This window comes from Furipterus horrens, unplaced genomic scaffold, assembly GCF_987537825.1.
Source record: "Furipterus horrens unplaced genomic scaffold, mFurHor1.1.pri manual_scaffold_13, whole genome shotgun sequence".
NCBI lineage: Eukaryota > Metazoa > Chordata > Mammalia > Chiroptera > Furipteridae > Furipterus > Furipterus horrens.
Window position 1 is genome coordinate 55,434,426 of NW_028327183.1, and position 12,601 is coordinate 55,447,026.

Genomic DNA, 12,601 nt, shown 5'->3' on the forward strand with positions numbered 1-12,601 from the left:
TTTCAGCTGAAACAAGACTCTGAAAGTTTTCTTCTCAGCTGAAAACACAGTATCAAACTGCCCAGTTAATGACTTTCTTTTTGTAGCAGAGTACAAAGACAATGAAGGGAAATTGACAACAATAAAAAAGTTTTTTAAACTTCACAAATGTAAATAGGTATAAGTGATATTCAAATAATTAAACTTACAATTGATTTTTGATATGTTTGCAATTTCATAGTTTTCATGTTATTAAAGATATAAACTATAACAAATATGCAAGTGATACTAGGCGTAATAAATATTAGGTGGAAGTCAAATATCATATGCCTTCTGAGAATGGTTTTTATTATTAACTCTTTTATATATTTGCTTTGCCAGGGAATATTGACTGCTATGAACTGAATATTTGTTACAGTTCTCCAATAACAGCAAACTAGGCTAAATCCTCCTATGACTGTAGGGTTTAGGAAAACGAACGGTGACACCTGAGACGTGAGGGCTGTTTAGTGACGTGGCTCAGCTCAGTCCCTCAGCACCTGCTATTTGTAAGGAGAGGAGAAGCTGGTCTTCTTCCTGTGTGGCAGGCACCTCGTGCACGGTCCTGACTATGCTGTGGGGACAGTGCCCACCACATCCTATGCCTCTGTCTCCTGAGTTGCACTTGAAAGACTGAAAAACGAGTCATCAAAAGCTCTGCTATAAAAAATGTCCACTGAGAGTTTGCCCCTTTTCCTAAGGCACGGACAGGAGGAACATGATGCAGCTACGAAAATTCAAAATAGTTGTCCCCGGATCCACAAGTCAGGACAGTGCGTCTCCTGCCCAGAGGCTGTGCTGACCCAGGCCCTGTCCAGCCTTGAACAGAAAGGTGCATGTGTATCTAGGAGGCTTTCCTCAGAACCATGGGTCACCTCCACTTCCGCTCATTCTATCCTGGTTTGCACATGAATCCCAAGAGGTGGTGGAGAATTCAGCACTGGGTCCTGGACAGCTCCACCCCCCACCCCACACCCGCCATCACACCTAGTCATCTAGCTGTGTCTCTTTTCTAATGTTTCTTGAATTTTATGTAAAAGGAGCATGTAAATATGAGTATATGACTTACATATACTTTCTGCAGAATATTTTATGGGTTTCTGTATTCTAAAGTGTTTCTCTTCACTACAGTTGTGTTTTAATCTTATATAGGTATTTTATCCTCTCGGTGGGCTGAGCACCAAGAACACATTCAACAGAAGGAATGAGAGTTTGTTTTAAAAGCAGTGACAGAACCACATAGTTCATTTTAGGTCCTCGGGATTGGGGTATTAATTGCACTGAACACAATAGTGAGGTAGATTCACGTTGCCAAAGAGTTGAAATTTCCCCTGTACAACCATTACTTTACTCACAGGAAAGTATGCATGAGTGCCTGGGGATGATCCTTTGTTGAGTTCTCTCAAAAGTATAAAGAGCCTGGACATACACTTAAAAGCTGAATTCCTCCTGTGGACAATCTGTGTACTGTTAGGAAGGATATAAAACTCTCCTGAGTAGGAAGCATTGTGTGGATGGATGAGCCTGTGAAGCATGAATGATGAAATAATCCTGGCATTTCCATGACATAAAAATTCAGCCATTGAACTCCCACTTTCTAGTGTGTCTGCACAGAGACACTTTCAAAAACTTCACTAGGGTGAAGCATCTCAAGTTCATGCTTTACATATGGACAAGCTGATTCTGGAGTTTATGTGAAACTCCACAAGATTGCCACAAGAGCCAAAAATAATTCTGAAGGAAAACATAGTGAGAAAGAAGGACTCACAGGATCACATTTCAAATCTTACCACAAAGTTCCTTTAATAGAGGGATTTTGGGTTTGGTTAAAAGATCGACACATATATCAATGAAATATACTAGAGATTTACAAATAGAACCACACAAGGACAGTCCACTGAGTTTAGACAATGATGCCCAGACACACCAAGAAAGAAAGGATGTTCTTTGCATCAAAGGATGCTCAATATTTGGATATCAATGCTGTTGGCTGTGCTGATTTTGATAGGGTGCCAGGAAGGCCTTGCCCATGGTGGCCACACCATTTCACTCCCATCACCAGTGCCGGGCTCTCACGGTCAGTCCACGCCGTTGTCAACCGTCGGTACTTCTGCCTTTATATTTGAGCCACTCTGTGTGTGTGTTGCTACCACACTGAGAGTTCATGCCCACTTTCGATAAAGTATAAAGCCAAGGAACAGTTTCAGAAATAACCATACGTCGGATAGCAATGTTTGTAAGTTGCATGTTAAAGTATTTGTTTGTCTCCTATGGGTGTCAGCTGTCATCTGACAGATGTGTAGATATGTTTTAAATGTTCTCAGTCCCAGTCCCTTGCCTCATTTTGCCATTGCTAATATCTCCTCCCACCGTTTCCCATTGTGAGGTTTCTTCTTCCCTCTCTTGTGGGTGTCCACAAGAACAGTTATTATTTTTAGTGCAGACCATTTACCAATTTGTCCCCCATTGGCCTCCACTGCCCCTCCCACACCCCGCCCCCACCGTCAATCTCCACCATGTTGTCTATGTCTGTGGATCATTAATACCAGTTCCTTGAGTAGATCCTTCCCCTTCTTTCCCCACTTCTCCCCTTACCTCACCCCTCTGGTCCCTGTCAGTCTGTTCCTTGTTTTCATGCTTCCGGTTCCATTTTCCCCATTTGTTTTTTGTTCATTAGGTTCGTATAATACATGAGATCATATGGTATTGGCCTTTCGCTGCCTGGCTTATTTCACTGAGCACAATATTCTCCAAGTCCATCCATGCTGTCATGAAAGGTAGGAGTAAGATCTCACCTATAAAAGGAAGCTAATGAAGAAAATAAACTAACAAACAAAATAGAACCACAGGCATGGAACCATAGGTCAGGTTGACAGTGACCAGAGAGGAAGGGGGATAAGGAAGGAAATAAGGGGAAGAGTCTAGTCAAAGAACATGTAGGAATGACCCATGGACATGACATGTGTGGAAAACAACTGTGAGTGAGGGGGTGGATTGGGGGGAGGACGACAAAGGAGAAAAATTGGAAAAACTGTAATAGAATAAGTATAAAAAACTTTTAAAAACTAGTTAGGAGCAGGGGTGGTCTTCTGAGTTTGTTTTCAGCCAGCCAAAATGTTTCTGTCACCACCTTCAACAGCCCACACTGATGTGGTCACTTTATGACGTGCTTTTTGAACAACACTTGCTCTTCAAAATGCTGTGACATTCTATTGCCGTCAAGCTGAGGTTGTTTATTTGTTTTCAAGTAAAACCTTTGGGGGTTGCAAAAACATCTGTGGTTATGGAACATACAAACCTCTGGGCTTCCTGTCAAAGAAAACATTTATTGCTGTCAAGATGAGACTGTTTACTCATTTTCAAGTAAAGCCTTCGCGGTTTGCAAAAACATCTACAGTTATGGAACGTAAAAACCTCTGGGCTTCCTGTTGAAGAAAACGTGCAACCAAATACAGGACAACATTTTAGAGAACCCTGGAGACAAAGCGACTCTCTGCACTGCAGCAAAAGTGGGTGAGGTGTTGACAGGTCACGGGCATGCTCCCTGCCAGGCGAGGATGTTGGATTATGTTTATAAGACAAGAAGAATACACAGGGGAACCGGTATGGTCAGATCGAGTAATAAATGTCTTATGTGCCATGGATTACCAGTGAACTAGAGATAAACAATATGTGTCAATAAAGTATAACATCAACAGTAATTGAACTCCAGTCTTGCATGTCCAACCATGGGACTTGGATGGCTTACATGGACTTACACACCATCCTTGCGTACTTCTTCACAGCTCTCAACACATGTGAATACGAGAAATGAGAAGAAGGAATCTCCGTGTTCCTTCCATTTCTTTGTTTTTAGCTGGGGGCTTCGGAAGGGGTTGCCAGTTCTATAGAAGGCTGAGAAAGCAGATATGGGGGAGAACCAAAATGTCAACAGCACCTAGTGTGAGTGTGAGTGTCTGCGAGTGTGTGAAGGTTTGAGTGTGAGTGCGTGTGACTGAATGTGCTCACGGGGTAACGACAGCTCTGGGGGGCTGAGGAAACAGAAGTGAGAGCTGAGGTTGGAGGGTCACCTGCGGATGATTATGAACAGTTTTCAGTTCAGAAAGAAATGAGTGGAGGTACCTGAAGACAGGGCCACGGAGAAACTTTTAGCAGAAAATGGACAGAATCTGAAATGTAATTTGCAAAGACTGATGTGAAGGGTGAACTGAGAGGAAAGTGAGGGTGCAGGACTCAGTACCCAGGCAGGTGGAGGGTGTTACCACTGCCTGGGGGACAGGAAGGGTGACCATCTCTCCCCACCTCGTTGACTGGAATCCAAGGAGCCCTCAGGACAGAGAAACAGGGGTCGCAGGGATGAGCCTGGGGTCTTTGCAATGCACTCTGCTTCCGCAGGGGATCCCAGCACTTCCTCCTCGCCTGGAGCTCGGGGCTGAGTCTCATTGTTCCCGCGTGACTTTGTGTCTCTGAGAGAAGTGGGCTCTTTCTCCTTCCCTCCCCTTGGGGGAATCACTGGAGTCATTTCTGCCTTTCAGAGCAGCCAAGATGCTGGGTGTCGCTGTCCTCTTAGAACTGTGGAGGCTCTTCAGGACTCAGAGAATCTTTATTCATGAGAGTCCTGTTCAAAAGCAGTAAACACACACACACACACACACACGCACTACCACTTCCTGGATGGCTGAAGGACCCTTGAGCAGCCTACTTCCTCTCTAGCTCTCAGATCCCTCAGTCACAGCCCAGTGAGACCACCCAGCCCCCACAAATGTCATCAGAATCCTTCTTGCCTGAGACATGGGGGAGAGGAAGCCAGTCACTGAGAGCAGATGAATATTCTGGAGGTTTGACAAACTGAAAAGCAGAGGTACCTGGTCCATGGAGCAGAAGGAAGGCTCAGACTCAGACCACAGCACAGTCACGTGAGTCACGGCAGAGACCCTCACAGGGCCGGGGGGAGCCTCTGGTCTCCCCATCACGGTCTGCAGGGCCAGCTGTGTGAGTGTCCAACAAGGTGACTTTCATACCTGCTTCACTCCGTACACAAAACTGATGCTGATGGGCCACAGGCTGAAGAGTAAATCAACGACTTCTTCTTTACCAAACAATGTAGAAAATGTCTTTTCATCATTTTTTATTGTTCTTCTATGAAACTTGTCTCCATTTTTCCCCTTTGGCCTCCTCTGTCCATCCCAACCCCCTACCCCGGCTCCCACAGTCAGTTCCCACCCTGTTGTCACGCCCATGGCTCATTCATGCGTGTTCTTTGACTAGAGATTTTTCATGCTACCTGTTGTTCAATGCCTTCTAACATAATTATAATCACATAGAAGTTTTGTCATAATTCACAGAACATTTTAAATATTTATAATGTTTGGGGAAAACTTTTTTTCAAGGTCCACGGTTCTCATAATTTTTCTCATTTCTCCTTTCTAAACACATTAATTGCAACAATCGCCTTAGAATGCCGATTTCTTGCTAAGAAGGGTTCTCAGAATACAGGAGATCAGTCCCCTGGATCTCAGACGCAGTTCTGGATCTGGCACAAACACCCGGCAGGTAGTAGGAGATCAGCGAGTGTCTGTCTATGGACAAGTCAGAGACCAGAAGTATATTTTGTGTGTGGGAGGTGGATAACATGAGTGATCAATCCGTTCTGGAGTCAGCCTGTTGAGGGTGGACTGCGGACCACAGTCTGGGTACCGCCCTCTCTGAGCAGGAGCTCAGACCAGGCAGAGGGTCCTGGGAACAAGCAGAGACCCCACAACTGGGCTGAGTGGCTCCAAGGGACCTGCCGGCCTCCTGAGCTCACGTCACGGAAAAACCCAGCGCCAGGCCCAGGGCGGGGCGTCCGCCTGCAGCGGGTCCACAGAGGTGGGAGCCCGGAAAGGCGGCAGCAGCCTCGGACTCACCACATCCTGTGCGTCTCTGTCCTTCAGGCCCAGGGTCTCGTCCCCCTGGGGAGCGGGAGCACTCACAGCGACGGCATGGTGTCCATCCTCCCTGCCCTTCTCTGCCTCGGTCAGTGTGGGGACGGGCAGGGGCCGCAGGAGGGCACAGGGCACCGACGGGGCAAACCTCTGACAGGGACTCTATTCCAGGGCTAAGCGTGGCCCAGAAAACCCGCGAGCTGAAGGGTGAGTTCTCCCCAGGGTCCCTGTCCCAGCTTCTACTTCACCCCTGGGGCTCGGGAGGCAGCAAGGGGTCCTGGGATGAGGTGGTAATGAGGAGGGACGTGGGCTGAGCGGGGGAATGGGGGGTGGGGGAGCCCTTTCCAATGCAGCCTCTGGTTCCTTCCAGGGACCCTCCCCAAACCCACCCTCTGGGCTGAGCCAGGCCCTGTGATCCCCTGGGGGAGCCCCGTGACCATCTGGTGTCAGGGGACCGTGGAGGCTGAGGAGTACCGTGTGGACAAAGAGGGAAGCCCAGTGCGCTGGCAGAGAGAGAAGCCACTGGAGCCCAGGGACAAGGCCAAGTTCTCCATCACACACATGACAGAGGGACATGCAGGGAGCTATCTCTGTAATTATCTCAGCCCCGCTGGCTGGTCAGCGCGCAGTGACCCCCTGGAGCTGGTGGTGACAGGTGAGAGGACACTCAGGGGTCCCAGCCTCAGGCTCTGCCCACAGGAAGGGGGTTCTCTCAGGGTGTCTCCCCCTCACAGCCCAGCCACGTGGGACATGAGGGAGGTGTGAGTCCCATTTAACTCACTGCCTCCTTCTCCCCTAGGATCCTACAGCATCAAACCCAGCCTCTCAGCCCTGCCCAGCCCTGTCGTGACCCCAGGAGGGAACGTGACCCTCCAGTGTGGCTCATGGTGGGGATTTGACAGGTTCATTCTGACTGAGGAAGGAGAGGACAGGCTCCCCTGGACCCTGGACTCACAGCGACACCCCAGTGGGCAGGTGCAGGCCTTGTTCCCTGTGGGACCCGTGACCCCCGGCCGCAGGTGGACGTTCAGATGCTACGGCTGTTACAGGCACACCCCACAGGAGTGGTCACTGCCCAGTGAACCCCTGGAGCTCCTGGTCTCAGGTGAGGGCCCCTGACCCCATCCTTCCTGAGCCGTCAGCTTGGGGTGGTATCCCAAGGAGACATCTGAGGTTGGAGGGGACTGAGGGGTCTAAGTGATGGTCGCCCAGCAGAGATGTGCCCCTCAGAGACCCTCCCTGTCCTGCCTCCCCTCTCCCTCCCCTGGTATCAGAGGTGACAGGTGGGCAGGGGGAGTGTCTTGTGGCCCACACAGCTGATGGAGGAAAGGGTCTGTTGACAGCTCCAGGGTTAGTCCCCGACCCTCAGCCACTTCTGTCCCCCTTCCTAGGACCCCCTGGGGTCCCCTGCCCCCCATCACAGGACCCATCCCCTCAACTCGTGCGTCACTGAGACCTCTGCTCAGAAGGAGCACAGAGCAGCCCTGGGAGCTCTGAGGGTCCATCAGGGGTCTTGGGTCCCCCGGACACTCAGGGATGGGCTGTGTCCCCAGGGCAGGGAGTCAGGCAGAGATGCCGGGAGCAACAGGCCCCCAGGGCTCTGAGGCTGCAGGTGACAGGAAAGGGGGGGCATGGCAGAGGGACATGTGGGGCCCAGGCTGGGAGAGGATCCAGGCTCAGGAGGGGAGAAGGCAGACCCACCTCTCACCCCCATCCTGAATTTCCAGGCGGATCTGAGGATGGAGGACCCCCCACCACAGAGTCAGGTCAGCAGAGCAGTAAGTGAGAGACTTTGTGGGGGGCTGGTGGGTCCTCGTTCTGGTCCCGGCTCTGCTGCTCCCACGGCGGGGACAGGGCTCCCTTCTCTGCACTGAGGGTCGGGTTCATGTCTGTTCATCCCGGTCCCCTCCTGCTCACAGACTGCGGTGACATTAGGTGACATAAGGGGTCTCAGAAAGCACAGGAAGGCAGCGCCCCAGTCCAGTCTGACCCTCCCAAGGGGGCGCCAGGACCCTGTAGAGGGGAGACCACCCAGGAGACACAGGACCCACCCCGTGCCCCTGAACCTCCCGTGTCCCTGCTGTGCCGGGTGGAGGTAGTAAGGAAGGACCCTCGGCTCCATGTGAGACAGGACAGGCCCCCTGCTGAGGAGGAGCCCAGAGCTCAGGGCTGCAGCCACCTGGGGGCAGCATGAGGAAAGCAGAGGGACCCCACTTCCCAGGTCCCGTCCCCGCGCTGCCCGGCCAGGCTGGCTGACCTGGGGCACGTGGGTAACCTCTCTGAGCCACAGGGCACTGGGGGTGGGGCCTGAGGGCTGTGAGGTCAGAGGAGACGAACAACAGACCCAGCATGTGCCTCGCACACAGTAGGTGCTCATTAAATGGCATCTTTGGCTCACAGATGACATCACTCCTGCCCAAGGTCTGCCATGGTACTGGATCGTCCTGATCAGGGTCTCAGTGGTCATGCTGCAGCCCCTCTTCCTCCTCCTCTTCCTCTTTCTCCAATACCAGCAGTGTCAGAACAAAGGCAGGACATCAGGTGAGTAGGGAACGGGGTGGCTGGGTCCACAGGAGAGAGATGCCCAGAGCACCTGCTGCAGGAAAGACAAGAAGATGGAGGCGCTCAGCTGAGAAACAAATTTCTCCAGAATCTCACATCGGAAAATCTAGAAAGAGCCCTCGCTGCTGTGACTCAGTGGATTGAGTGCTGGCCTCCGTACCAAATAGTTACCAGTTCGGTTCCCAGTCACGGCACAGGCCTGGGTTGCAGGCCAGCTGCACAGTCGGGGGCGTGTGAGAGGCAACCACACACGGATGTTTCTCTCCCTCTGTTTCCCCCTCCCTTCCCCTCTCTCTAAAAATAAATAAATAAAATCTGTTCTTTTAAAAAAGAAAAATCTAGAATGAAAACATTCAAGGTTAGCACAGACATACAAATAAATGTAAGTTAATTTTTCATTTTCAATCTCATGGAATTTGAAAAGCACCCATCAAGTCTGTTAAGGTTTCCTTCTTTCCTCTGGAATCACACGGGAGGGGTCCTTCCCCTCCCAGGGCTGAGACTCTCTGTCCTCCAGCCCAGCTGCAGACACCCAGGAAGAGCCCCTCTGTGAGAGGAAGGGACGGCTGCCATGGGGGAGGGTTCATGGGGAAGGGGACAGCCTGGGAGGTGCGGGGTCAGGGGTGGGAGGGACTGAAATCCCCACTGCGTGACCTGGCACCTCCCCTCCCCCTCGGTTAGTGGCCCATCTGGGAGCAGGCGGGTCTGCAGCCCTGACATCCCGGGGACCTGCCAGGAGACACACCCCGTCCTGTCCCCACAGATGCCACCAGGAAGGACCCACAGTCTGAGGAGGGCGTGCAGCTGGACCCTCGGGTGAGATCCCTGCTCCTGTCCAGGCCACCAAGGACCTTCCTGCCGCCCCCTTTACTCCAGTGGTCCCTTCCCTGTCCTCACTTCACCTAGTTCTCATTAGCGTCCACGCTGACCTCTCCTTCTGGTCACCTTCTGCTGTGACTCACTCCTCCCACTTTCCTGTGGCCTCTTGGCCCTCCTAGGTGGCCCCCCGGGCTGGCTCCTCGTCCTCTGTCTGATCTTTTGCAGCCCCAGGTCTCAGGAGGAGGCATGAATAAGTGAACACCCACAGGTCCCAGGGTCCCCCTCATGCGTTCACACATCAGCAGTGATGGGGTCACTGTTTACTGGATGCATTTAGGTGCCAGAGGGCAGCCCTCTCTCTACACTCCTCGTGCTCACCTGTGGGTGGGAGAGATGCAGGCAAGCAGGCAGATGGCATCCTGGAGAACCAGGGCTGTGAGGGAGAATAAAGCAAGGGCAGGGGACAGAGTGTGTGGTGGGGGAGGGGCCAGAACAGAGACAACAGCAGGTGCAAAGGCCCTGAGGCAGCACATGCTGCTTCAGCCAGATGGGCCGTGTGGCTGGAGCCGAGTGAGCAAGAGAGACAGTGCGTTAGGTTAAGAGACAGATCCATGGAAGTACCAGAGGCCAAGGCTCAGGAAGTCCCTGCAGACGCCATCAGGACAGTGACCCATCTGATCTGCAGTGAACTTGTCACCTTGATGATATGGAGAGAATCGATGAAGGATTTCCACAGTGGCACCAAGGGGACGTGTTTTGGTCTCACTGTCTCTCCAGCAGATCAGGTCCAAGGACGACCCCCAGGATGTGACCTATGCCCAGCTGAACCATTTGAGCGTCAGACGGGAGACAAGGGCAGCCCGTTCCTCCCCGTCAGAGGAGCCCCCAGATGAGCCCAGCATGTACGCTGCTCTGGCCGTCCGCTAGCCCAGGATGGACCCAGAGCCCACACTCCAGGGAGGGGGCCTGCAGGTACCCCAGAGGGTACAGGAGCTGCCCCAAGGACACTCAGCTAGTGACCCCAGCCAGCCTGGAGGCCTGACATGGGCCCCCAGAAGTTCCTGGGACCCTGCGGGGGTCCCCAGATTTCATAGTTAGTGATAACTAATATCCCCACATTTTGGGAATAAAGCAAGCAGACTTCTCAATGACCAATGTGTGAACCAAAACAGAAGTGAAGAGTTTAGATTAAATGATTGTGTAAATATTACAAGTCAAACCTGTGAAGTGAGAACAGTAAAAACCAGGAGTGAATTATCAGAAAATAAAAAGCCTTTAAAAATCACCAGCCTGAGCTATTCTATCAAGGGTTTAGAAAAAGATCTCATCGAACTGTTAGAACCACAGACCACTGGTTAGAAAGCTGTAGCCTGTACACACAATGGAATGAAAATCTGCCGTATGAAATAATGCATCCTTCCATCTGTGACCACCTGGGTGGACCTAGAGCGTATCAGGGTGAGTGACATAATTCAGACAGAGAAAGATTTCACTTATATGTGGAATTTTTAACGTCACGCAAACAAACAAAACCAAAGAGACCCATAGACAGGAAGAAGAAATGATGGTGGCTGGAGGGGGTGCAGCAGAGGGGTGGATGGCAAGGGGAACACAGTCAGTAATGTGCAATAACTTTGCACAGGACGCGTGCTTACTGGACTTAGCGTGGGAAGCGCATGGTAAGATCCACAAGTAGAAAATCAGTGCTGCACACCTGAAGCTAATATAATATTGCCTCCGGTTATATTTTAATAAAAGTATTCAATTAAAAAGAACTTGTATTCCCCAGGTCCATCCATGCTGTAACAACACAAAACATTTTGTTCCCTTTTTATGGCTGCGTAGTATTCCATTGAGAAGCACACCAGTCACAGAAAGACAAACACCATATGACTGTTTATATGTAGAATCTAATGGGCAAAATAAACTAACAAACAAAGCAGAAAAGGATTCATAGGTACCGAAAACAGATTGACAGCTGTCAGGGGGAGGGGATTGGGGGCTGGGAGAAAACGGGAAAGAGATTCAGCAAAGATAAAACAATCCCAGTATGGTGACTACAAGAGGGGAAGGCATTTGGGGGATAAATGGTGATGGAAGGAGACTTGGCTTGGGGTGGTGAACACAGAGTATAATTTACAGGTGATGTATTATAGAATTGTACCCCTGAAACTTATATACTTTTATTAACCAATGTCACCCCAATAAAGTCAACTTAAAAAGAAATAAGCCCCAGAGCAAAAAGAAAAACTAATAACAACAAAATGATAGTCTTTTGGTAACAAAATAACAATATGAAAATCTTTTTTAAATGATTGTTTTAACGCCTCAAAATAATTGTAAAAGAATAGCAAATTTTTCTAAGCAACAGTGTAACTCGGGAAATGATAATGAGGAAAAACAAAAACAGAGAGATAATAAAGTCAAAAATTCAGGGTTTTTTTAAGTATATTTTATTGATTATGTTGTTACAGTAGTTCCAATTTTTTTCCCTTTGCTCCCCTCTGCCCAGTACCTCCCTTCCCTCCAGCAATCCCACCCCTCTTAGTTCATGTCCATGGGTCCTGCATACAAGTCCTTTGGCTTCACACTTTCCTATATTATTCTTAACTTCCTTCTGTCTATTTTGTACCAACCAATTATGCTTCTTAATCCCTGCACCATTTCTCCCCTTACCCTCTCCTGGCTGATAACTTTCGAAAGGATCCCCATACCACTGATTCTGTTCCTATTCTGGTTTGCTTAGTTGGATTTTGTTTTTATTTTTTTAGATTCAGTTGTCGATAGGTGTGAGTTTGTTGTCATTTTAATGTTCATAGTTTTGATCTTCTTTTCCTTAAATAAGTCCCTTTAACATTTCATGTAATAATGGCTTGGTGTTGATGAGCTCCTTTAGCTTTACCTTGTCTGGGAAGCACTTCATCTGCCCTTCCATTCTAAATGATAGCTTTGCTGGATAGAGTAGCCTTGGTTGTAGGTCCTAGCTCTTCATCACATTGAATACTTCTTGCCAGTTCCTTCTTGCCTGCAAAGTTTCAGTCTTATAGGCACCCCTTTGTAGGTAACTCTCTGCTTTTATCTTCCTACTCTTAAGATTCTCTCTTTATCTTGAACCTTTGGCATTTTAATGATTATGTGTTTTGGTGTGATCCTCCTTGAATCTAGTTTCTTTGGGACTCTGTTCTTCCTGGACTTGTATGTTTATTTCCTTCGTCAAATTTGGGAAGTTTTCCTTCATTATTTTTTCACATAAGCTTTTTATTTATTTCTTTTCCTCT

The 12,601-nt window shown here is 49.5% G+C and overlaps 1 protein-coding gene across 1 annotated transcript in view; it reads left to right on the top strand.

Annotated features, from left to right (window-relative positions):
* Positions 1-5,999: 5,999 nt before the first annotated feature.
* LOC149995446 (leukocyte immunoglobulin-like receptor subfamily A member 6) overlaps positions 6,000-12,601 on the top strand; it is a 29,690-nt gene continuing 23,088 nt past the window's right edge. Inside the window, exons 1-4 of the mRNA XM_090259229.1 lie at positions 6,000-6,033; positions 6,114-6,149; positions 6,313-6,597; positions 6,742-7,047. Of these exons, the coding sequence (XP_090115355.1) occupies positions 6,000-6,033; positions 6,114-6,149; positions 6,313-6,597; positions 6,742-7,047 (661 nt within the window). The remainder of the gene's footprint in view (positions 6,034-6,113; positions 6,150-6,312; positions 6,598-6,741; positions 7,048-12,601) is intronic.